The sequence below is a fragment of the Amblyraja radiata genome, chromosome 2 (genome assembly GCF_010909765.2).
Source record: "Amblyraja radiata isolate CabotCenter1 chromosome 2, sAmbRad1.1.pri, whole genome shotgun sequence".
Lineage (NCBI taxonomy): Eukaryota > Metazoa > Chordata > Chondrichthyes > Rajiformes > Rajidae > Amblyraja > Amblyraja radiata.
Window position 1 is genome coordinate 56246599 of NC_045957.1, and position 27239 is coordinate 56273837.

The following is a 27239-nucleotide window of genomic DNA, read 5'->3' on the forward strand; positions in this document are numbered from 1 at the left end:
GGACGGATATGCCCAGGATGGAGGTAATCATATCAGCACATATCTGACTATGTCAGGCCACTGTTTCGGATAACTCGTCCAATTTTGAATGTTGGTGAGGTAGGTTTGCAGGCTTGACTTGGTTGTGTGCTTATGTTGATCCTGGTTCCAGATATGAATGTACGTGGTCTAAACTTACGTTGTTGCATCAAACTGCTAGGTTGGTGGTGCTTGTATGGCTGTTAGATGTGCAACACCATCCATGAGGCTCTTCATTAAGCATGGGTATTACTTTGGCATTGTATCCACACTGGAATGAATGGCTCCAGACTCTGCACAAGGCCCAAAGGCCAAGTTGATGCCAGACTTCCTGATGCTGTTTGACATTAAGCATTGGCTTCCTGACAGGCTTCCAAATGCACAATGCATCTCTTTGTCCGATCCCTCAGCCTTCTTTTTATTTTGCCCTATCTAGGCTCTTATTTAAATCTCTGCATCTAAACCCATGTGCAATATCACCAGCTGTTGAGTGGATATTTTTTGTAGTGAGTGTGAGGTTGTGATGAGCGTGAGATTGTGGAGAGGGTGAGGTTGTGATGAGCGTATGGTTGTGGAGAAGATTATATAGTATTCACGATATTGGAATTAGTTTATTATTGTCATACCCTAGAGTCACACAACATGGAAACAAGCCCTTCAGCCCAACTCGTCCATGCTGATCATGATGCCCCATCTAAGCAGTCCCATTTGCCCACATTTGGTGCATATATCTCGTAATCTTTCGTATTTATGTACCTGTTAAATGTTTCTTTTAAATGTTGTTACATTTCCTGCCTCAACTACCTCCTCCAACACAGGGCTCTCACTTAACCTTTTTTCCCTGTTGCCAGCCGGGTCACCTAGGCTGCTTTTTAGGTTGCAAATGACAGTTTAGATGGTCATTTAAGACGGTTTGCATGACGCATGCGATATCGTGCTCGGACGAAGTGCGTAGTAACCAGTCGGAATTATGCTCAATGAAGCATTCACATATTATTTCTGCTTCAAATAAAGTCACAAACTAAACATATTCACCAATCAAGACATGATATATACCACAATGACATGCAGCAAAATTATAATACAGTATCTCAACTTTTTTTACACCTTGCAATTAATGCAATTTCTATTAGTTCTTTCCACTTCCTGTACTGAACCCCTCATTCATCCTGTTGAGAAGGCAATCGGTGCAGAATGGATGGATTGAGGCAGGTGAATTAGTGCTTGTAGGTTGGAGTATGTAAAATTGCAAGGGGAGAGCACGAGGGATGTCAGTGGTGTTGAATGGGGGGGTTCAGTGCGGGATGGATGGGGGGGTTCAGTACAGGATGAATGGGCAGATCATTACAGGATGAATGGGTAGATCAGTACAGGATGGACGGGGGGGATCTGTGCAGGATGGATGGGGTATCAGTACAGGATGAATGGGGGGGTTTCAATACAGGATGAATGGGAGGGGGAGGGTCAGTACAGTGTGGATCGGAGGGTCTGTGCAGGATGAATGGGGGATCACTACAGGATGAATGAGGGGATCAGTACAGGATAGATGGGGGAGCACTGCAGGATGAATGGAGGGAGCAGTGCAGGATGATTAGGAAAGGGGGTCAGTACAGGATGAATTGGGGGACATGTGTAGGATGGATGGAGGGTGGCAGGAGAATCAATGCGAGGTGGATAAGGTGATCAGCGCAGGATGAATAGATTGGGGGAGTGTAGATGTGGAGGGGAGCACAGGGGGTGTCAGTGAGGGCTGAATAGAGGGCAGAATGGGGATCAGTGCGGGATGGAGAGGAGGGGTCTCAGGATAAGAGGGGTGGAGGGGTGCGTACAAGAGTAAGAGAGAGGGGGGGAGGCAGGGTTGGGAGGAAGGAAGGTCAGCGCTCCTCGGACAACATCGCCCCGCTGCCTTGGCCGTCCTGTCCACCGCCAAGTGCCACCGCCAAAGAGGGAGGCGGTTGGGACTCCTCGCCACCGCCTCCCCTTCTCCGCCAGCCAACAGCAAGGTGCGGGGCCAAGCAGTGCAGCTCAAAGATCCTATAGCTATAGGATCTTTGGTGCTGCTGCTTCAGATGGTGGAAGGAGGCCACCCCCTCCCTCCCTCCTCCCGACCGATGTGCGAGAGGGTTTGTTTTGAAAGCGGTTATCGCCGTTAGTGGATTTGCTATCAGGGCGGGCGGGAGGAGGAGGAGGTGGAGCCGCTGTCGCGGCCACTGCTGCTGCTATGTAGGGGCCCATCATTCGCTCCGACCCCTCGTCACCCCGCACCTGGTATCTTTGCCCCGCACTACAGCCGTCGCCGCCGACACGAAATGTCACGTTCCTTTTCCCCAGAGATGCTGCCTGACCCACTGAGTTACTACAGTTTTTTGTGTCTATCTTCGGTATAAACCAGTAGCCAGTGCCAAGTCGGGCAAAATGACTCGGCATTTAGGTTGCCCGGCGGCACTTTGAGTGGTCATTGGCACCCGGGCAACCGCTAATTTCGAGCCCTGCAACAGCCCATTCCATATAATTCCCACACCCTATGAGTGAAGAAGTTGCTGCTAAGGTTCGTAACCTTAAACCTGCACTGAGATACAGTGAAAATCTTTATTTTATGTACTATTCAGGCAAATCATACCATGCATGTGTACATCAGATAGCATTAAATCAAAAATAAACCAATTGCAGAATATATAGACAAAAGCAACCAGAGATGCTGGTTTTCAAAATGACACAAAGTGCTGAAGTAACTCAGTTGGTCATGCAGAATCTCTGGAGAATATGGATAGGTGATGTTCTCCAGACTATAAACTCAGAAATTCATCTATAGCACAAGAGAGGGCCTGATAACAGCAGGGAAGCTGTTCCTGAATCTGGTGTTACATGCGTTCAAGCTTTTGTATCTTCTGCCCAATGGAATGCAAGAAGAGAGAATGACTAGATGTGAATGATTTTACTTCGGAGTCACGTGAGTGACTACGTGAAGAAGGGCCGTCCGTCTGCGTGCGCGTCATTACGTCTGAACGCAACGCGCATGACGGACTGGAGAGGCACTGTGTCCTCCCAGCCGTCAGGATCGGCAGGTAAGGAAAGTTGAACTACTTACCTGCGTTCTCTCGGACTTGAAGCTTTTTGTAGTTTCAGAGCCCAGATGTCGAGGAGACGGTCCGCGGGGAAGTCGGCTGCCGAAGACCGCAGCATTCCCAGTAGCGGGCGACGGTCTTGTTCCCGACATTACCGCTGGCAGAACCGGCAGGAAAGACTTGGTGCAGGAGGAGGAGCTCCGTGGTGGTCCTGCGGGACGTAAAAACCACCCGCAAGTCTGACACCCGTTGACTCAGATGAGTCCGGGGAAGAGGGATACCCTCCCTCAACGGAGAGCGTCTGAGGACGACTCTCCCACATGGAGCAACTTATGGAGAAGTTGCTCCAACAATGATCTGCTCCGAAGGAGGGAGCAGTATCAGCACGGGCCTCTACAGCAGGCCGTGCCAGCAGCCTCACACATGGGGAAAACAAAACGGGCCAGGAGTACCTAGGCAAACCCAATTGGAGGGTAGGCCAGGAGGATCCTGGATGGAGAGGATAACCTCCTTCATGGGTAACGTGTTTAAACGTTCAAAACCCACATGGAGCACCTGATGGAGAGGTGCTCCACAATGATATACTCCAAAGGAGGGAGTTATCAGCCCGGGAATTATGGAGAACCCGCAGGCAGCGGCACCTGTTTCAGGGCTGCACAAATGTCTCCTGCTCTGAGGAGAGGAGCATCCACGGTCAGTTTCAGTCTGACCCAAAGCAAGATTCTCATTTAGGTCCGCTGGAGGGGCCATGTCATCGCAGGTATCCTCAGGGGCCTGCGGCAGCACCTGTTTTCAGGGCTGCCTACAAATCTCACTCTCAGTGGAGGGGAGTGTGAGTGATCAGTAGGTAACTGATCTCGAATTTAAAGTATGAACATACTGAAGCACATGTATATGGCCTCAAGAGCCAGCAGTTGGCAGAATATTCGCACAAATGCCGGCAAGGGAACAGCGCTATCAGGGTGACTTTGGAGAAACTAGCCGCCGAATTCTCTCTTCAGGTAAGACCAGAAGAAGGAAGCAAAAGCTGTCGGACCAATCAAGGTACAACGACAAGCAAACTTCATCAGTAGGCGACAAACACACCCCACACCTCCATAGGGGGGTAAGCAGTTCACTAAAGCCGGTGGTAGCTTGAAAGCTGGGCACGGAAATATGATCAGAGTCGTCTTTCAAGGCAGACTCAGAATTATGGCCAGAATTGTCTTACAAGGCAAGCTCAGTATGATGAGGTTTTCAGACCAAGACCCAAGCAGAGGTCAGGAGAAACATGGAATCCACACTCCCTACCAGTCCTACTCCCAATCAAGGAGAGAAAAGGAACCCACATCAGGGGCCTTTGGGCTTACCACAAGACCACCGGTAGCCATGGAGGTAGGTGGGTCTGGGTTTACTGAAACAAGGGATTGTGGACCAGTTACATGTTGGTAATTTTACTCTTGTGTTTTTGTTCAAAATGACAATAACATGAATTTCAGATCTGGTTTTAAAAAACAGATAACAACATGTGATTATTTTACTGCACAACATACATAGGTTCCAAGCAGACTTGGAACTCGGACCGGAGTTGTCTTCGAGGCAGGCCCAGTATTTTGGGCAGGATTGCCTTCCAGGACAGGTGACAGATGGAGGATGTCACTTCATCCAGGTTTAACTCATTTGTGCAGTATAGACTTTCAGAACAGTAAAATTTTGTTACGGTCTAACTACTGTTTTATAGGAGCTTCCTATAAAATGGTCACATGGCATGCATCAACCTCAAAGATGCATACTATTCGGTGTCTATTCACTAAGAACAGGAGATATTTGAAGTTTAACTGGATGGCATGGCTCTGCCAAATGGGTTGACAGCAGCTCCTAGACTATTGACTAAACTACGGAAACCAATTCTGGGACTACAAAGGTCTCAAAACCACATAGTAATGGCATATTTGGAGGACATTTTCAATTTGGAGTCACCAAGAATTGGCAGAAGCATCAGTCAAAGCAAACCAAAACCCTGTTTGAAAGAATTGGTTACCTCATCCATCCAGTTAAATCAAAATTGACACCTACAAGGGTAATTGATTACCTAGGATTTACTATTAAAAACAGTAAATATGTTGGTGACTTTGCCTAGGGGCAAACAACAAGATTAAGTAAGCCTGCTATGACCTGATAGTCAAATACTAGCCATCTATCAGGCAAACAGCAAATGTAATTGGCAAATAGTACCTGCATTTCCAGCAGTACGTCACGGGCCTTTGCATTACCAGAATTTACAGCGAGCAAAGGAACGAACACTCAGATTACATGCAGGCCAAATTGGCAAAACTATGGATAACCAGCAGAGGCCATTGTTGATAAACTATGGTGGATAACGAACGAGAGACAGCTCAAGGGAAATTTTGCTCGAAAGCCATCGGTGGTTCAGACCAATGCTAGCAGCTAAGGATGGGGAGCCACAAACACAGTCTAGAGCTGTGGGGGCAGATGGAATGAGCAGGAGTCTGTAATTCCCCAACACAGGGAATCAATTACCCAGAATTGTTGGGGGCACAATATGGACTCAAGGTTTTCTGTAGCGATATGCAACCTGTGCTTGTTCAAATTCAGATTGATACCACCACTGCGGTGGCATATATCAATTACAAGGGTGGTGTAAAATCTGTATCTTGCGACAGATTGTCGAACCTCATTTGGCACTGGTGTATCGAGAGGAATATTTGGGTTACAGCGGTCTATCTACGAGGTAGATATAACACGGTGACAGATGCTGGATCACGAATGTTTAATAACAACACAGAATGGATGTTGAATCGGGCAGTATTTAACGAAATAACTACACGATTTGGCATACCAGATATTGATCTGTTTGCATCTAGACCAAACCATCAGTTACCCAGATATGTGTCCTGCGAGCTGGATCCAGGAGCAAAGGCAGTGGATGCTTTCTCCCTCAATTGGGGAGGAATGTTTATGTATGCTTTCCGCCAATTTGTCTCACAAACCGATGCTTGACCAAAATCAAGCAAGACTAAGCCACAGGCATATTGGTAGTGCCAGATTGGCCTACTCAAGCCTGGTTCCCAAAAAAATTGGGAATTATAGTCCAGCCAGTTATGGCTGTACCCAAGAGCAGGGACCTACTAGTGAACACAGTTACAGGGAGCAATCATCCACTACATGAACGTATTAACTTGTTGGTCTGCAGATTCTGAGGAGGCCATGTCAAGGCCTAGGACTGTCCGAACAAATACAACACAGTTCGGATAACGGATGTCTTGGAGTTCCTATCAACTCTGTACCATAACTATAAACAAAGTTATAGTGCAATCTATAGTGCCAGAGGCGCACTCTCCTCCTATCTGATGCTGGAAGCAGGGCACGGGTCGATAGGAACGCACCCCTTTACAACAAAATTCATGAAGGGAATTTACAACTTAATACCTCCAAGGCCAAGCTACACGGACACATGGGATGTGAGCGTGGTACTAACCCTACTTTGACAGTGGGGACCGCCTATAACTAACCCTGAAGGTGGTATGCTGACAAAGAGTCCAGACACTGCAAAAGTTACAGTTGGACTACATGACCACCAATATGAACAACATAACATTCCTAATCAGGAACCTGATAAAACAGAGCAGGCCAGGAATGCCAGGGATGGAGATCCAGTTCTTGGCATATCCAGAGGACCAACGGTTGTGTGTGTGGTAACGTACTAACACCACTATCTGAGAATTACGGAGAACCTCAGAGGCTCAGAACAATCGGTCCTCATCAGCCATAAAAAACCACACCAGAAGGTATCAACTCAAATCATCTCCAGATGGTCAAAGGAGGTAATGGCGGTAGCAGGAGTGAACATTTATATCGTTAAATCTCACTCCACCAGGGCTGCATCTACGTCGGCAGCAAGAGCTATGGACGTGCCCCTTAACGACATCCTAGTGGCTGCAGGATGGACGAATGAAACAACGGTCCACCGGTTTTTATAACAAACCCATAACCGGACTGGGGGTGTTTGCACGTACCATTTTAAGTTCTGTCCCTTAGTTTCCCCCCAAGGTTGGGAGGGGTAACTTTTTTTAAAACTTTTCTTTCATTTAAAGCATCAGTTTCTTTACTTAACTACGTAATGTCTGAATGCTTTAATGATTACACGCATCCATGGTCAATCCATTCAGTGTGTGACGCTTGGATTCGTAACCGGCGTAAAATCACGGAGCTTTGAAATCTTCACGTAGTCACTCACGTGACTCCGAAGTAAAATAGTAAGACTAAACGAGAACTTACCAGTTTGAAGTTTGATCTTGATTTTATGAGGAGTTACGATGAGCGATTACGTGCCCACCGCTCCCACCCTCATATTATCAAGGTCATATGGAAGTTCAAGTTTTTCACAATCTTACTATTCTCAGGTCTTCTTTTTTATCTGTGATTTAACACCGCTGCTTTGAAGATTGACGCGCACGCAGACGGACGGCCCTTCTTCACGTAATCGCTCATCGTAACTCCTCATAAAATCAAGATCAAACTTCAAACTGGTAAGTTCTCGTTTAATCTTACTATTCTTGATTATACTGGCTACTTTCCCATGGCAGCATGGAGTGTAGAAGAAGTCAATGAGAGGTGGTGGTTGGTTTATGTGATGGAACTGGGCTGCATTCACAACTCTCTTTAATTTCCTGTAGTCTTGGGCAGAGCAGTTTAGTTTAGGTTTAGTTTTAGTTTATCGATGCAGCATGGAAACAGGACCTTCGGCCCACTGAGTACATGTCGAACATCGATCACCCATCGATCACTGGTTCTATGTTATCTCACTTACTCAACCACTCCCTACACAGTAGGGGCAATTTACAGAAGCCAATTAACCTACAAACCTGTACGTGTTTGGGATGTAGGGGGACACCAGAGCCACAGGAGGAAACCCACATGATTACAGGGAGAACATGCAAACTCCACACAGACAGCACCCGAGATTAAGATTGAACCCAGGTCTCTGGCACAGTGAGGCAGCAACTCTATCAGCTGTGCCTCTGTGCCTCCTTGCCATATAAAGTTGCCATACAAAGTTGCCGTCCAAACCTGTGATGCGTTTAGATAGGATGTTTTCTATGGTAGATATTGGTAAGAGTTCAACTTCCAAACAGCAGCGGTAAAAAGCTAGTCCCATTAACTTTTCAGCAGAAAAGAATAAAGCAAATTAAAGACAATCATAATCATCAACTAGATTTTGTTTCCATTGCTGATTACATCTTCAGACATTTGTATACATTGTTCAATTCTTCCAATATGTACCTGTACTATTGAGGAAGGTGAATGTGAAACAAAGGTGATTTGAAGTTCTAGTGGCTTCCCCAGCAGAAGCAGCAGCAGTGCGAGTGTGGTATACAGGGGTGGGGTGGACTTCTGTTGCTATCATGTTTTCTTACCATGACATTGTGCATACAATGACTCAATGATATTTTGTCGTTCTCAATAATAGTTTAGAAATACCATCAGTGGCATTACTATGTAAGAGAGGGTAGTCTAGGCAAATATTTATTAGGATAGTCAGGGTATTGTTTTTGATAAATTTGAAACTAATTATTTGTATATTTATACTGTGGATCTGTGACAGATTACAGAACTAGTAACTTCTTAATGGAGAATGACCGCAACACAGCAGTGTTTGAAGAGATAATGTTTCACAGGGTGTTCTGTGTATCCTGTGCTATGTTTAAATAATGAAGCCAGTAAATTGCTTCTTAATACCTTTTGTACTCATGATTCCGCATATCACTTTCCACTTTCTTTACTGAAGATAAGATTTCATGGCAATTAAGAATTAAAAATGAGCTGCTCACTTTTGTAGTATACGTCTTTGTGCTTAAAGTGAGAATGCACACTGCTGGTGATAGAAATTGCAAAATACTTACAATAAATTTCACTGATGTGTAGTAAATTTCTAAAACGTATCCTAGAAATTTTCATAAGTGTTTGCGGAGGTTTGTTGTTGAATGTAATTTAGCACAGCAGTGAGATACTACAAAGGTGCTTTTGAAGCTACCAAGTGAATGCCACATCCAATTTTCTGCAGAACATCCATCCAGATGGAGCATTAGTTGTGCAAAAGTTCAAAATGATACAGTCTTTCAGGGTATGCTGTCCAATATGACACACATTGAAGACAGGCACAAAAATCTCAGTGGGTCAGGCAGCATCCCTGGAGAAATGGAACAGGTGACATTTCAGGTTGAGATCCTTTTTCAGACTGATGTCAGGGACGGCGAAATGAGAGATATAGATGGTACATAGAACAAATGAATGAAAGATATGCAAAAAGCAACAATGATGAGGAAAGGGTGGAGCCCATAATGGTCCATTGGTGGCTATGGGTTAGGGGATAATGAGTTATACAGACAGTTAAACTCAACAGGACGAGAGTAGTACGATGACTAGGGTGGGGTGGGACGGAGAGAGAGGGGGTGCAAGGGTTACTTGAACTTAGAGAAATCAAATTCATACCGCTGGCCAGCGAAATATAAGATGTTGTTTCTCCAAATTGCATTTGGCCTCACTGCATATCTTTCATTCATTTGCTCTATGTACCTTCTATATCTCTCATATCACTTTCCCCTGACCCTCAGTCTGCAGAAGTCTCGACCTGAAATGTCACCTATTCCTTTTCTCCAGAGTTGCTGCCTGACCCGCTGAGTTCCTCTAGCTTTTTGTGTATATCTTCGGTGTAAACCAGCATCTGCAGTTTCTTCCTACACATTCTGACACACATTGAAGCTGTTTAATGCCTATTAAAAAAACATAAACATCTTAAATCTATATTCAGTTTTGCTATGACATGCTGATCTGAGGGACAATCGCATCAAGTCACATCTAAATTTCATGCACATGTTGCCTTGGAACAAAAAATATAATCTGAATGGTAAATAAATTAAACATTTGAATACAGTGAATCTTCATTATAATGGACCATAGGGGGGGGATAACATTGTCCATTATTGCCAATTGCCTGCTATGACCAAGCAAGGAGGTAAGTATTAACTGTTTTACCCTATGGCTAGGTGAGAAAAAGTACGGTGCCATGGGTGGTTTAACCAGTGTGAATTCACAGGCCGCGGAGCCATAGAGCCCATGGCCCCAAAAGCAGTATGCCAGGTATTCAAGCTGCCTTCATACTGCTCACTCTCTCTACTCCCGCAACCAGAAGCACGCCACATGGTGTCAGCTTATTAGGTAACTTGGCGGAAGTGGGTGGCGGTGCAATGGCAGCATCCCGCCATTACCAGGTGATCGAGGCCCGCATTGCCAGGGCAACGCAGGGTCTGTGGCACAGGCTGCACCTGCATTCAACATCCCGGGACCTCGCTTCGTTGCAGCTGCTGCAAACCCGTGCCCAATGCAGTGCTTTTCAAGGGTGTTTTAGTGCTCGTTCTCCCCTTGCCGCTGCATGTCCGCTGCCCAATGGAGGCTGAAGACTAGGAAAGTTAGGAATGTTAGGAAAGGTTAGGGGGATATGGGCAAAATGTGGGCAAGGTGGATGAGCTTAGTTGGGGCATCTTTGTCAGCATGGATGAATTGAGCTGAAGGGCCTCTTTCTGTGCTGTATGATTGCACTATGTAAGTAAGGTAAGATTTAACAGGTTGGACATTGTTTTAAAGGAGAGAAGACTGTTATAGATATGTAAATGTTTAGAATAAGGATAGATGTATATACTGTCACGAGAAATCAGTTTCAGTGACAATAAGTGGGGAATATTGATGAATTAGTTTAGAGATACAGCGTGGAAACAGGCCCTTTGGCCCACCTAGTCCGCACCGACCAGTGATCCCCACACATTAACACTACCCCACACACACTCGGGACAATAACATATAACATATAACCATATAACAATTACAGCACGGAAACAGGCCATCTCGGCCCTACAAGTCCGTGCCGAACAACTTTTTTCCCTTAGTCGCACCTGCCTGCACTCATACCATAACCCTCCATTCCCTTCTCATCCATATGCCTATCCAATTTATTTTTAAATGATACCAACGAATCTGCCTCCACCACTTCCACTGTAAGCTCATTCCACACCGCTACCACTCTCTGAGTAAAGAAGTTCCCCCTCATGTTACCCCTAAACTTGGACAATGTTTTACATTTATACCAAGCCAATTAATCTACAAATCTGTACGTCTTTGGAGTGTGAGAGGAAACCGTAGACTTTGGAGAAAACCCACGCAGGTCACGGGGAGAACGTACAAACTCCTTACAGACAAGGATCTGTAGTCAGGATCAAACCCGGGTCTCTGGCGCTGTAAGGCAATAGCTCTACCACTACTGCTATGCTACCGTGCCACCCCTCAATTATTTCAATGGACAAATAAGAATTTTCATTAATCAGAAGTGGTAAGAAAATGGAACTTCTTATCATATGCAAAAATTGAATCAATTAGTTCAGATGCTTATCAAAGAAACTAGAAGCATGAGAGAAATGGAAAAAAGCTATCCTGAAAGGCTCGGATAAAGTAGGTGGAATGGGAGGAGATTCATGTTGATTATAAACACCTGCACCCACCAGAATAGCTGAACGGCTGGTATCGGTGCTCATTATTCTTGTAATACTATACAATTTCCCCAAGTAATCCAAGGACAAATGGAGGAAAGTGATAGGTGATTCAGTAACCATGCACTCTTGCGAACTGATGCTTCGGGTTTTGGAAGAAAAGAAACTAGATTCTGTCAGAATGACTCGATCCTGGCTCTCTGCTTGCATCCTTTGCTTACTAACATTGACCTCCTGGAGGTGGAGGACTACGTAAACGGAATCACCACAGTCAACAGTCTCCCGACAGGGCATAACAGAATCCACATAATGAGCCAGGCCCAAGCATTGTTCCCTAAGGAAGACCCGGACAGCCTTTGACTGCTTGCCTTCTGTAAAAGGCTTTAAAACTATTTTTAAATGATTCTGATAGACATAGAAACATAGACACATAGAAAATAGGTGCAGGAGTAGGCCATTCGGCCCTTCGAGCCTGCACCGCCATTCCATATGATCATGGCTGATCATCCAACTCAGTATCCTGTACCTGCCTTCTCTCCATACCCCCTGATCCCTTTAGCCACAAGGGCCACATCTAACTCCCTCTTAAATATAGCCAATGAACTGGCCTCAACTACCTTCTGTGGCAGAGAGTTCCAGAGATTCACCACTCTAGAGGCATGTTAAAACAGTTCAAACAGATTTAAGTAGGTAAAGAAATGTTTAAAAAAATAATTAAAACACATTGAGATAAGAAAAACAATAATTAAGCATATTTAAATGAAATAAATGCAATGAAATGTTAGCACTTATGCATACATTTTCCATCAGGTTGTTGAGCCTATTTAAATCAACAGGGTTAATGTTCACTGCCCAACTGAGCCTAAGAGCTGAATACAAAGTGCATCTGGCTTTTCTCTTCAGAAAATCACTGCTTTGCCCCATAGCTCAGCAATGAGTAAAGTCTCTGATGGACAGTCAAATGCACCTGCATCTGTCCTCCAGTTCATCTTACTCTCAGACATTTGACTCGTACACAGTAGTCCAAGAAATGCTGAGATACGAATGGCTGAAAACTGATGGTTTCCTTTGAAACTGCTGGTCGTCAGTCAGCATCAATTTAGGCCATTATTTGGAGCGGGATGAAATTAGTTTTGGAAATAGCACAGAATATGCATCAGTCGCACTCTAAACAGCCCATTTTGTTTCAGTTAGGTTGAATAAATGGCAACACACATATTAGTAGATCCATACAACACTCTTCGTTATGTCCTGCCATTCTTCTGTCACATGGAATTTGACGTAGCTCAAGCTCAATGTATATCTGAGTTTGCTGTTTAATTTAAATGAACAAATTTAAACCTATTCCACATAAAGTCTCCTGAGCCATAGTCATGGGATCAATAAAGTATCGGCGTAATATTTTTTTAAGCTAAATACCTTTTTTAAAGGAATGCTTCAAGAATACACTATTTCTGTTAGTTCCCACCGGCAATGCTTGGTATGCTTGCCATGTGATGAGGTTGTGGTTTGGCTTTATATGTTGGACATGATGAAGCCATCTAGTTGAGCGGAATTAGAATTTGAGAAAATAAAATTAAATACATTTTTTCTTGTTTCTCTGGCATAATACAAGGGAAACATTATTAATTTCAAAAGAAAGATACAAGGAACTACAGATGCTGGGATCTTGAGCAAATCACAAAATGCTGGAGTACTCAGCAGGTCAGGCAGCATCTGGGGAGGGAATGGATAGGTGACGTTTCGGGCCGGGGCCTTTGTTCAATCTGAAGAGTCTCAGCCCACAACATTGCTTATCATTCCCATTCAAGTGTTTTGCTTGATTTCAAAAAACTGTCCTAAGTGCCACAGGAACTTGAAATTTTATTGTTCTCATGTCATTCAGGCTGCAGTTAGATTTTGTTGCCAAAGACAGTCTGACAAGTTGTCCTTAAAGGCACACCTGAAGGCTACCCAAGACAAATTTAACCTATTTTCTTCAAAGTAGAAGGATGAGAGGGAATCTTACATAAACGTATAACATTATAAAAGGACTGGACAAGCTAGATGTAGGAAAAATGTTCCTAATGATGGAGGAGTCCAGAACCAGGGGCCACAGTCTAAGAATAAAGGGGAGGCCGTTTAAAACTGAGTTGAGAAAAAAACGTTTTCACCCAGAGAGTTGTGAATTTGTGGAATTCTCTGCCACAGAAGGCAGTAGAGGCCAATTCACTGGATGAATTTTAAAGAGAGTTAGATAGAGCTCTAGTAGCTAGCGGAATCAAGGGATATGGGGAGAAGGCAGGCACGGGTTACTGATTGTGGATGATCAGCCATGATCACAATGAATGGCGGTGCTGGCTCGAAGGGCCAGATGGCCTCCTCCTGCACCTATTTTCTATGCTAACTCTCACTACTTTGATGCAAATCCATGAGCTGAAGAATTAACTCTGTTTCACTCTCCACTGATATTTCCACCATTTGTGATATCTGTTTTAACTTCTCTCTACTTGCCGTGATTGGGACTAGCTTGCTCTCCGGGTTATCACCACAGTACTGACGGTCGCTGCCGCTCAGTCTTTTCACAATCCCACAACTCGCCCTACCTTCTCCTAGGATCCCTAAAATGGCTGTCGCAGTCAGTTGAATTTACCACTGGCCCAGACCAACCAACTGAATCAACTCCTGATCACACTGTGCATCACCACCATTTGTTTGCAGGGTCAAATTTGTGCAAATCAGAGGCTGATTTCTTCAGTTATTACCTTATTTGTTTATAACTGGGCGCAAACCATTTTCTCTTCAGACTGATTTAGCCAAGCGTTCCACATAGTAGCATTATTATGCTGACTCACATTAATTAATAGTTGCAAAAACATTAAGCGCTATTGAGGTTGTGCAATTATAAAACTGATGAACCACTTAGTATTTATGTTTCTCCTGTTCCTCTGTTGAATTGTTTGATTGGGTTAATATATGTTTCCCAGGATGGTAAACAGATCAGGTGTAATTTGATTAAAAGACTGAGCAAACAGAATGGCCGACTTCTATTGTCACATCAAAGGAATTTGCTGTGTTTATGTCTATAGATATTGTCTCCATATTTCCCTCTCTAATGCCAGCTTCTGAAATCAGATTTTGAGCTCCACTTATTTCTTTCTTTTTGTATAATACAAAAGTTCTGCCAGGATATTTCCATTAAATTAATTGATTAATTGAGATGCTAGTGGATCAATTGGATCATTATTGTCCTAAAATATGGCTTCTCTTTATTACAGATAATGTGTTCTGAAATGAAAAAGTGTCTCCATTGGTGTTCTGAGGTGCAGCTCTTACATTCCATTTTTGCTGCCTCTTTCAGGGTTTCTTCCGGAGAAGCATCCAGAAAAACATGGTTTACACTTGTCACAGAGAAAAGAACTGTGTCATCAACAAGGTTACGAGAAATCGCTGCCAGTACTGCCGATTACAGAAGTGTTTTGAAGTGGGCATGTCTAAAGAGTGTAAGTTCACATTTTAGTCTTTATCCTTTTAGTTTTTTTAAAGTCCAGTTTGCATCTGTGAATTGAAAATCAGTACTAGTGGATAAATAAATCTTTGGGCTAAAGTGTGTTCACTAGCTTCTTCAAAGTCATTTTTGGGAAACTTTCATTGTGATATTGGCTCAGAGGGAGATGGACATTTGCTTCCCAGGTGTGAGGTAGGTCTGTTTTCTTTTCAGAATCATATTATGAAGATTGTGCCCAGGAGGTTTTGCAGGGTTTTTCTCACCATAGCCTTGTAATAATAGCACATACTTAATGCTTACTGTTCCATCATTCGGTTGACCATATTGTCAGTTAAACCATAAGCAACATTAATATTCTAACTAGAATGCAAATTAAAATATAAACAAGAGCAATACTTTAACTCAGAAAAACATGATCAGATGTTTTGCAGAGGTTTGTAGAATATGAAGGCAAAGCCAAATAAGGTGTGATTCTAAACAAATCTCAGAGATGAATTTTAAGAAGGACCTTTAATGATGCAGACATGCACATTAAGTTGCAATAAGAATTCTGGAGTGTGGATCTACCTGGCAATAGGTATGACTACCAGAGACGGGTCAAAGAAGGATGATTGCACAGGAAGTTAATATCAATGGAGTAAAGATTCATAGGATGGAAGGAGATTGTGGAACTTGAGAAGATTAGTAAGATAAGGAATAGTGAGGTCATGGAGAGTTTAGAACCAATAAATTGTTAAATTGGAAACCAGATAGATCAGTGAAGAGAGCAACTGATGATTGAGCAGTACTTGGCACAGAGTAAGACACAGGAAGCAGAATATTAGATGTACTGAAACCTGCAGAGAATGGGGGATTGGGAGGTTTCTCAGCAAAGGATTGGAATGATTAAGTTTTGAGGTGTTGAAGGCATAAATAAGAACATGAACTGCCTTAAGGAACGATACTGTCGATGTGGTATCAGTGCACTTTGTTAAGGAAGTGCTCATGCAATGGAAACAGGACACCAAGTTATTAATCCAAACTCAAAGAATAGCTGTTGCCAGAAATCTGAAAACAGAGAATGCTGGAAATGATCAGCAAATGGGGCGGCATCTGTGGAAGAGAAAGAGAGTTGCCCCGTTAACTCTGCCACTCTCTCCAAAGATTCTGTTGAATACTTTCAGCAGTTTCTGTTTCATGCCAAGCCAATGAATAATCCATGTAATAGAGGCAGATGAAGTTGGTGAGAAAGTAATGGTTTGTGGCTGAGGGCTAGTCTTACCATCTTACTCCTCATAAAAAATTGATGTTGCATTTAATATCAACATTTTTTTTCTTTGCTTCACTCATTGCTGTCCATCTATTCCAAAATGGAAATGACTTTATTTCTAGTCATGAAAGGGCCACTGAAGTTAACATCGCAAGGGGAAAGAATTAACATTGTTAGAGGTAGAACCAATTTCCAACAGTGTTTCATTAATAATAGCTGTCAGTTCAACTTCTTTATACAATGCATTAATCCTTTCAAGATAATACTTCTAATAATGGTATCAGTTTCCAAGCTGAAACAACATTTATAGTTTTCTTGTTGTGGTGACAGTCACTTAGACAGTGATTCTCTTGATCCAGTGCTACAACTTCAGCATAAAATTTGTGAAACTCCAGACAACAGCTTTAACCCAGTTCTGTTAAACTTTCACTGCCATTTTCAGAAATTATCAGTTACATTCCTGTGGAATAGTTCCATTCCAAAGTTTTTTTTGAATGGGAGTAAACCCAATCAAATGGAATGTGTTTTCTTTCCATTGTGATGGTACAGTACAATTGCTCCCCTTTTCACTTTCAATATATGAATATTTATTACAATGTTGCTTATAAAAACTGATAATATTGATAATATATGGATCATATTTTCAAAATGAAAATGTTAGTTTTCAAAAGTCCAAACGTTTACTTCATAGTTCATAATATTTTTTAAACTGTTCAGCAGTATTGTAATACCAAATTAGAGTTTTACCATAACTTTTAGAAACATTTTATCCTGTATGGAATGCCTATTATTTCTCTCAGCAAGGACAAAAAAATTAAAGAAAGCATCTATGAAATTGTAAAAAAGTCAGAGATTCAGTATGGAAGAAAAGAGCTAGATAAGGAACAGTTTGGTAGAGGAAACCTTACAGAAAGACATTTTAGCCACTGCAGTAAAACAAGAGTGTTCTCACTGTGAGGTTAAAAAATTAAACATAATATGTGCCGATATAAGATGTTGCAAGATTGGTATACAGGCTTTAAATTTATTGATTTCACTTTCAACATATTTTGTATGATTGTGTTTACTTTTTATTTAGTTTGTCATCCAGTTTCATTAAATGCTTGCTATTGCTATGTTGTAAATATTTTATATGTGGCACTTAATATTTTATTTCAAATGTAATGATGGTTCCATTAAGCATTTATGAAGTCGTTATACTGTAACTTATTACAAGAAGTTAAATAATCCCTTAAGTGCATGTGCTTTCACAGCACATACATGCTTCTGATCATGTGATATACATGCATCTGATTTTCAATAAATCACTTTAATAGTGTATGTTTTGTTACTTAGCCAGAGCAATCATATTGCTGTAAAACATTTCCTAATTTATACATATGAATTATGTACGGTCTTCAATAGGCTTTCAATATTTAAGGTAAATATACACTTCGAGGAGAATATTTCTTAATTCCATTGTGTCAAATTAAGGCCAAAATGGCAATTCCACTTTTTTAGTCACATGAGCTCCTGCTGAATTTAGTCTTTGATACCTAAAATAATTAAATCTATAGGCATGGTTTCCACTTTTTGTACTTTGGTGTCAGCCTTCCAAATAAATTATGTTAAATAAAATTATTAGATGAAAACTAGTCCATTCAGAGAATTCTGATGAAAATTTATTACAAAAGGTATACTTTTGCTTCTATATTTGATACAGTAATATTTGATATGATCTTAATTTTTATACTTCACTGAAGCAAATAAATAATCTCTTATTAATTCAAACAAAGAAACATATATCTTCGTCACTGTCCAATGTGCAAATAAAATGTTAATGATATTCAACCTGCCACTGTGATGTATTTTAATTACCTTATCTTCACTTAACCTTGCACAGAGACTTTGCACAAATATCCCTGCATAAAGATTACCATAAGTCGTTGATATAAAACATGTACCACAGTCAAGCTTGACCATGACTTAAACGGGTATGACCTTTGGAATGGATAATGATTATGCACTGATACTTTCCCTATTCCAGTGATTCCAAAACGTATTGTGTTGACCACTCAGCCAGACACTACATCTGAGGCAATCTGAGCCTCCATAGATCAGCACCACAAGGGTCCATTTATTTACTAATCTAATTTACTATTAAGATTTAATATTTTGCAAAGTAAGACAGATGCAATAGAAATGTGTAAAACTATGGCAGGATAGACATGTTTTTGATGGAAGAAGTTTAAAGCATGGAATCTTAATGTAAAGGTCGACTGCATGAAAAATAAAGTTCTCTTCATTAATTCAACATTCTAATAAATTAATTATCATCCAAACAATAAGGATCATGGACACTGAATTATAGGTTCTTGTAGAACCCAGCTCAGCTGTTTGATCTCCGCCATTTGCACTGTGTGGTTAGCCTTGTTCTTGTTTCACACCTCAGTTCATTTTCATCTTCTGTCATTTTAAATGAAGAAACATGCATCATTTATCATTTCCCCTGCAATTCATTGAACGCAGTCACTTTAGTATCCAGTTAACTGTTCCACGTGTCTCCTGTAAAGATCTGGGATTATTGGTGTTTCCCACTGATGCAGAAAATGACATCTTGTGAAATAGCTTGAGGTATTCTAATAACAACGAAGTATTTTTGTAAGAGCTGAGGTGTTCTCGTACATTATTCTTGAATTCTCATTATATCAATAAAAATCATGGTTGAAGACAGTCTTTAAAGCTGCGCATCCTACATCAGATTGTTTTTATGCATGTTAACCTTCCTCAAACAATTGGCACCTTGAGAATGGTCTATCTGCTTTGGTCAGGATCCCTTATCCATTGGGCATGTCCATACCAAATTACAGGATATTTAATAGTTGGGCACGTTAATTTTAAAAGACTTAAGATCCCCCAATATGCCCATGTAATGTGAAATGGTACTCCCAGTTTTTGTCTCTTCACCACTTCTTTCCCATCACTGCTCTTGCATGCAGGGGCGGAAATCGCTGTCAAAACATGGGGGAGACACAATTCCTTAGGAACACACACATACACACGAGGCTTCGGAGGCTTCGGCCGTGGACCCTGTGGATGGTAACATCGGGAGCTGACCTGATTGGTACCCGTCCGAACTCCAGCAATAGCAGCTTTGTCCGCCCCGAATCGTGTGGCTTGAATTGGCCCGTTCACGGGGCGTTTCATCGCCCGGCACGGCTTAAAACCGGCCACGGCATCTTCCATCGCCCGGCATGGTCTTCAACATCGTGAGCCTCGATCATCTCGACGCAGCAATTAGACCGCGGGACTGATTTTGGGCCGCGTCGGGCGATGAAAGACCAGTGAACGGGCTGATTCAAGCTCCGCTCTATCATCTTTGCTTCACCAGAATGTCTCCCTCATACAATCACCACTCTCTATCCTCAGTCCCACCCCCTACTCCGCCTCTGCGAGACACCTCCCTCCAATCATCGCACTGAATCTCATGTCCCCCCCCATTGCCTGCTGACCGACGTCTCTCTCGTCCAATCGGCGCCCTCGATCATCAGTCCCACCCCCACTGTCTCGCGGAAAGTGGAGATTTTGAATATTTTTTTTCTCCGAATTACAAAACATGGGGGTGGATTGTCCCCCACTTCTCAAAACATGGGGGGGGGAACGTGTTTCCCCCCCCGGGATTTCTGCCTATGCTTGCATGAGTCTTCCTTATCTGAAGTAATTTTGGTTACAGCAGACTGTGGTCAGATACAGTGCCAATAGACAATAGGTGTCATTCGGCCCTTCGAGCCAGCACCACCATTCAATGTGATCATGGCTGATCATCCCCAATCAGTATCCCGTTCCTGCCTTACCCCCATATACCCTGACCACTATTTTTAAGAGGCCTATTTAGCTCTCTCTTGAAAACATCCAGAGAACCTGCCTCCACCGCCCTCTGAGGTAGAGAATTCCACCGACACTGTGCCCGCCATAATATTTGGGACAAAGACCCATCATTTATTTATTTGCCTCTGTATTCCACAATTTGAGATTTGTAAAAGAAAAAATACTATGTGGTTGAAGTGCACATTGTCAGATTTTATTAAAGGCCATTTTTATACATATTGGTTTCACCATGTAGAAATTACAGCTGTGTTTATACATAGTCCCCCCATTTCAGGGCACCATAATATCTGGGATACATGGCTTCACAGGCGTTTGTAATTGCTCAAGAGTGTTTAATTGCCTCTTTAACGCAGGTATAAGAGAGCTCTCAGCACCTATTCTTTCTTCCAGTCTTTCCATCGCCTTTGGAAATTTTAATGGCTGTTTATCAACACGAGGGCCAAAGTAGTGCCAATTAAAGTCAAAGAAGCCATTATAGAGTCATAGAGTCATAGATTAATACAGTGTGGAAGCAGGCCCTTCGGCTCACTCGCCCAAACCGGCCAACAATGACCCTAGTTCCACTTGCCTGCGCTTGGTCCATAACCCTCCAAACCTGTCCTACCCATGTACCTGTCCAACTGTTTCTTAAATGATGGGATAGTCCCAGCCTCAACTACTGCCTCCGGCAGCTTGTTCCATACACCCACCACCCACTGTGTGAAAAAGTTACCTCTCGGATTCCCATTAAATCTTTTCCCCTTCACCTTGAACCTATGTCCTCTGGTCCTCGATTTCCCTACTCTGGGTAAAAGACTGTGCACCTACCCGATCTATTCATCTCATGATTTTGTATACCTCTATAAGATCTCCCCTCATCTTCCAACGCTCCATGGAATAGAGACCCAGCCTACTCAACCTCTCCCTATAGCTCACACCCTCTAGTCCTGGCAACATCCTCGTAAATCTTTTCTGAACCTTTTCAAGCTTGACAATATCTTTCCTATAACATGGTTATAGGACGGAACTGAACTGAACACAATATTCTAAATGCGGTCTCACCAATTTAGAGTCTGAGAAACAAGAATAAATCAGTTAGAGACATCAATCAAACCTTAGGCTTACCAAAATCAACTGTTTGCAACTGAAAAGAAAGAGACCACTGGTGAGCTTACTAATCGCAAAGGGACTGGCAGGCCAAGCTGATGACAGAAGAATTCTCTCTATAATAAAGAAAAATCCCCAAACACCTGTCCGACAGATCAGAAACACTCTTCAGGAGTCAGGTGTGGATTTGTCAATGGCCACTGTCCGCAGAAGACTTCATGAACAGAAATACAGGGGCTACACTGCTAGATACAAACCACTGGTTAGCCGCAAAAATAGGATGGCCGGGTTACAGTTTGCCAAGTACTTAAAAGAGTAACAACAGCTCTAGAAAAAGGTCTTGTGGGCAGATGAGATGAAAATTAACATATCAGAGTGATGGCAAGAGCAAAGTATGGAGGAGAGAAGGAACTGCCAAGACCCAAAGCATACCACGTTATCTGTGAAACATAGTGGAGGGGGTGTTATGGCCTGGCATGTATGGCTGCTGAAGGTACTGGCTCACTTATCTTCATTGATGATACAACTGCTGATGGTAGTAGCATAATGAATTCTGAAGTGTATAGACACATCCTATCTGCTCAAGTTCAAACAAATGACTCAAAACTCATTGTCCGGCGGTTCATTCTACAGTAAGACAATGATCCCAAACATACCACTGAAGCAAGAAAGGAGTTTTTCAAAGCTAAAAAATGGTCAATTCTTGAGTGGCCAAGTCAATCACCCGATCTGAACCCAATTGATGCATGCCTTTTACATGCTGAAGAGAAAACTGAAGGGGACTACCACCCAAAACAAGCATAAGCTAAACATACTGCTAAAGCAACAAAGGAGTTTTTCAAAGCTTTTTCTTCTTATCGAGTCCACACACAAGATTAGAAGTTGTTCAGCCAGAACTGAACACACTTCTCGGCACCTGCATACACTGCTGTCTGTCTTGTGCTTCTTGTGCGTGTTGGTGGAAAGATTGGTGAAAACGGTCGCAATGTGAACTCTCTTACCTTGACGCCTTTCAAAGCTAAAAAATGGTCAATTCTTGAGTGGCCGAGTCAATCACTCGATCTGAACCCAATTGAGTATGCCTTTTATATGCTGAAGAGAAAACTAAAGGAGACTAGCCCCCAAAACAAGCATAAGCTAAAGATGGCTGCAATACAGGCCTGGCAGAGCATCACCAGAGAATACACCCAGCAACTGGTGATATCCATGAATCGCAGACTTCAAGCAGTCATTGCATGCAGAGAAAATGCAACAAAATATTAAACAAGACTATTTTCATTTACATGACATTGCTGTGTCCCAAACATTAAGGTGCCCTGAAATGGGGGGATGATGTATAAACGCTGCTGTAATTTCTACATAGTGAAACCAAAATGTATAAAAATGGCCTTTATTAAAATCTGACAATGTGCACTTTAACCTTGCGTGATTTTTTTTCTATTACAAATCTCAAATTGTTGAGTACAGAGGCAAATAAATAAATGATGGGTCTTTGTCCCAAACATTATTATGGAGGGCACTGTATACCTATAAGGGCAGGAATTTCTGGCAGCAGAGTTCTGCAATCAAAATCAGAATTCTGGTGAAGGGAGGGAGGTGAGAGACACATGTTTTGGGATATTGGTTTGAATCGCCAAAGGCAATTTTGTTTTTCGATTTTGTTACTGCTCTGAATTTGTGTTTATTTGAATGAAAGCTCTTTGTATTAAAATATAAAGCAGGCTGGCGGAGCAACCAGGCAGGGACTCGTGTACAGAAGGTACAGGAGATGAAAAAAATCTCTTACCCAGAGACGGGGAATCGAGGACCAGAGGACATAGGTTCAAGGTGAAGGGGAAAAGATCTAATCGGAATCTGAGGGGAAACTTTCTCACACAGAGGGTGATGGGTGTATGGAACAAGCTGCCAGAGGAGGTAGTTGAGGATGGGACTATCCCAACATGTAAGAGACAGTTAGACAGGTACATGGATAGGACAGGTTTGGAGGGATATGGGCCAAATGGCAGGTGGGACTAGTGTAGCTGGGACATGTTGGCCGGTGTGGGCAAGTTGGGCCGAAGGACCTGTTTCCACACTGTATCACTCTATGACTTTAATACTGCATGACACCCAAATGCCACTTCAGGATGGAGAGGGAAGAAACAGGAACAAATTAGTTATTTTTATTTTACTCATTCAAATTAAATTTAGTTAAGAGATGGTATTATACTAATAACATTCAAATCTCCTGGATATTAATTGCATAATTATTTACATATCCAGGTCCGTTTGGGTGGGTGTAACACTGTGATTGTGTTTGTGAAAATGAGAGAGCAGCACAAATAATGGGGAGAGTCTAAATGGACAGTGAATGATAAAGGTTGTACTTGAATGAGAGAGTTCCCCATTATAATTCATAAAGAAAAGGCTGCAAATGCTTGAAATTTTAAATAAAACAAATAATGCAGTAGGTACTCAGCAGATAAGACAGCATCTGTGGAGAGAGGAATGGTTTTAATGCTTCAGGTCATTGACTTACATTAAAGTTACTTCATTAATACATTGGTCGACAAAAATGTTGGAGAGACTCAGCGGGTGAGGCAGCATCTATGGAGAGAAGGAATAGGTGACGTTTTGGCTCGAGACCCTTCTTCAGACTGGTGCTGGGGGGGGGGTGGGAAAAAGAAAGGAAGAGGTGGAGACAGTAGGCTTGTGGGAGAGCTGGGAAAGGGGAGCAAGGAAAAAGCAAGGACTATCTGAAATTATAGAAGTCAATGCTCATACCGCTGGGGTGTAAACTACCCAAGCGAAATATGAGGTGCTGCTCCTCCAATTTGCACTAGGAGTCTGGCAATGGAGAAGGCCCAGGGCAGAAAGGTCAGATTCGGAATGGGAGTGTTGGCCTCAATGGTTGGTTAAAAGGAGTAGGGTGGGGTGGGCTGTGCTGAGTGATGCTCTACCTCGAGCTTTTCAACGTACTACATCCAGATCCAGATCCAGAACTGCTTGTCTATTTAATCAGGAACATCTCAACCTTCAAAATACCTGTCCTGGTCCCGCAAAAAATGACAGTAGGTGAGGATATGTTCCTCTTTCTCCAAGCCCAAAGTGATCATTGATAACTCTATCAACATATCCTTCCCAACTCTTACCTCCCAATCATATTGAGACTTGCAGTTAACTTACCAACATTTCCCAAACTCTCTCAAAACCAATCAATTACTCACTTTTAGAAGTACAGTACTATATTCTGCCAAGGCCGTTATACCCAATAGCATGAACATTTAATTTTCTAACTTGGAGTAACCCAGACATACTGTAATCAGTTCTCTCTCCTTCTGGTTCCATTTGTCTATCACCCACACATCACACCTACTGGTCCTCCTGTCCCCACCCCCAACTAGTTCCATCTGCCCAACTTCCCTTTCTTTTTTTTTAATCAGTTCGCAGTTATCACATTCCTTATCAGATTCTGTATCTGTAGCCTGTCCTTTCCACTTATCACCTTCCAGCTTCTAGCTCTAATTACATCTTTCCTTCCCCTGTGTGGCTCCATTTGTCCCTTTTTTGTCTCTAACTATCACTCACTAGACTTTATCTCCTAACTTCACCCTTCCCCCTTCACTATCTGGCTCATCTTCCCATCACCCCCTTCCTCATTTTGTCCACCCATTGCCTGCAAGCCCTGAGCTTACCCATCCCTACTGAATATCTTGCCTCTAGGCTCCCTTAGCTAGCTAGAAGGAATCAGAGGGTGTTTGAGGGTTGTTTCATAGTTTGAAAGCCTGTGGCTAGTGATATACGACAGGGATCGGTGTTGGGCCCACTGATGTATGCCATCTATCTGAAGAAGAGTCTGAAGAACGGTCTCGACCCAAAACGTCATCCATTCCTTCTCTCTAAAGATGCTGCCTGTCCCACTGAGTTACTCCATCTTTTTGTGTCTATCTTCGGTTTAAACCAGCATCTGTAGTTCCTTCCTAAACATCTATAGTAACGATTTGGATTATAATGTTGTTTGCAGTAAGTCAGTAAATTTGTGGATGACACCAACATTGGTGGTATATTGGACACTGAAGAAGGTTATCTAAGATCTCAAAGGCATCTAGATGAACTGGGGAAGTGGACCAAAAAATAGCAGATGGAATTTGACTTGGACTAGTGTGGGAAGTTAAACCAGGGCAGAAGGTACACTGTAAATAGTGGAGCCTGGAGCATGTTGTAAGACAGTCACCTAGAGGTACTGGTACACAGCTCTCTGAAATTACAGGAAAACAAGATGGTCAATAAGGTGTTTGGCAGGATATTGTGTACAGGAGTTGGGGCATCCTGTTACAACTGTACAAGTTGTTGGTGAGACCGCACAGGTCATGAATACATTGTGCATTTCTGGTCACCTAGCTATGAAAAGGTGATGCTAAGCTGGAAAGAGTGCAGAAGAGAATCACAAGGATGTTATATGGTCTGGAGTATTTGAGATAAAAGGAGAGGTAAGGCTAGGACTTTTGAGGGGCATAGATAAGGTGATTGTTCACAGTCTTTTTCCCAGGATGGGGAATCTAAAACTAGACGACATGTAGTGCATTCAGAAAGTATTCAGACCCCTTCACTTTATCTACATTAAATTCATTTGTTTATCATCAATCCACACACAATACCTCATAATATAAAAGTGAAAACAGGTGCTTAGAATTTTTTGCAAAGTAATTAAAAATAAATAACTGAAATATCACATTTACATAAGTATTCAGACCCTTTGCTATGACACTCACAATTGAGCTTTGGTGCATCCTGTTTCCATTGATTATCCGAAGAAATGGAAGAACTTTGAAACCACCAGGACTCTTGATAGAGCTGGCCGCCTGGCCAAACTGAGCAGTCGGGGAGAAGGGCCTTGGTCAGGGAGGTGACCAAAACCCCGATGGTCGCTCTGACAGAGCTCCAGAGTTCCTCTGTGGAGCTGGGAGAAACTTCCAGAAGGACGACTATATCTGCAGTACTCCACCAATCAAGCCTGTTTGGTAGAGTGGCCAGACGGAAGCCACTCCTCAGTTAAAGGTACATGACTGCCCGCTTGGAGTTTGCTAAAAGACACCTAAACAAGATTCTCTGGTCCACGATTGAACTCTTTGGCCTGAATGCCAAGTGTCATGTCTGGAGGAAACTAGGCATCACTCATCACCTGACCAATACCATACCTATGGTGAAGCATGGTGGTGGCAGCATCGTGCTGTGGGGATTTTTCCAGTGGCAGGAACTGGGAGACTAGTCAGGATCGAGAGAAGGATGAACGGAGCAGAGAGATCCTTGATGAAAACCTGCTCCAGAGCGTTCAGGACCTCAGACTAGGGCAGAGGTTTGCCTTCCAACAGGACAACGACTCTAAGTACACAGCCAAGACAATGCAGGAGTGGCTTTGTGACTTCTTCTTCTTCTTTCGTGTGGCGTGCACAGCCTAAAGTTGTTAGAAACATAGAAAATAGGTGCAGGAGTAGGCCATTCGGCCCTTCGAGCCTGCACCGCCATTCAATATGATCATGGCTGATCATCCAACTCAGTATCCTGTACCTGCCCTCTCCATACCCCCTGATCCCTTTAGCCACAAGGGCCACATCTAACTCCCTCTTAAATATAACCAATGAACTGGCCTCAACTACCTTCTGCGGGAGAGAATTCCAGAGATTCACCACTCTCTGTGTGAAAAAAGTTTTCCTCATCTCGGTCCTAAAAGATTTCCCCCTTATCCTTAAACTGTGACCTGTGTTGGACAACTTGTTCTATTTGATCTTCCGTTTGTGCACGTCGAGTTGATTGCATTAGTCGAAACAGCGTGGACCACGTGAAGGTTGCAATCTTCCACCCCGGCTTTGTGACAAGTCTGTGAATGTCCTTGAGTGGCCCAGCCAGAGCCCGGACTTGAACCCGATCAAATATCTCTGGAGGGATGT

The 27239-nt window shown here is 42.8% G+C and overlaps 2 protein-coding genes across 4 annotated transcripts in view; both read left to right on the top strand.

Moving 5' to 3' along the window:
• LOC116989512 (retinoic acid receptor beta-like) overlaps positions 1–8796 on the top strand; it is a 96950-nt gene extending 88154 nt beyond the window's left edge. Inside the window, exon 6 of the mRNA XM_033046982.1 lies at positions 8718–8796. Within this exon, the coding sequence (XP_032902873.1) occupies positions 8718–8795 (78 nt within the window). The 3' untranslated portion in view covers position 8796. The remainder of the gene's footprint in view (positions 1–8717) is intronic.
• A 6170-nt stretch (positions 8797–14966) lies between these two features.
• Positions 14967–27239, top strand: part of rarb (retinoic acid receptor beta) — a 124639-nt gene continuing 112366 nt past the window's right edge. For 2 of the 3 annotated variants that reach the window (XM_033046942.1, XM_033046960.1), the window contains exon 1: positions 14968–15105. In XM_033046942.1, coding sequence (XP_032902833.1) covers positions 14994–15105 — 112 coding nt within the window. In that variant the 5' untranslated portion in view covers positions 14968–14993. Of the gene's footprint in view, positions 15106–27239 lie in introns of all 3 variants that reach the window. The other variant, XM_033046969.1, reaches the window with a different exon arrangement.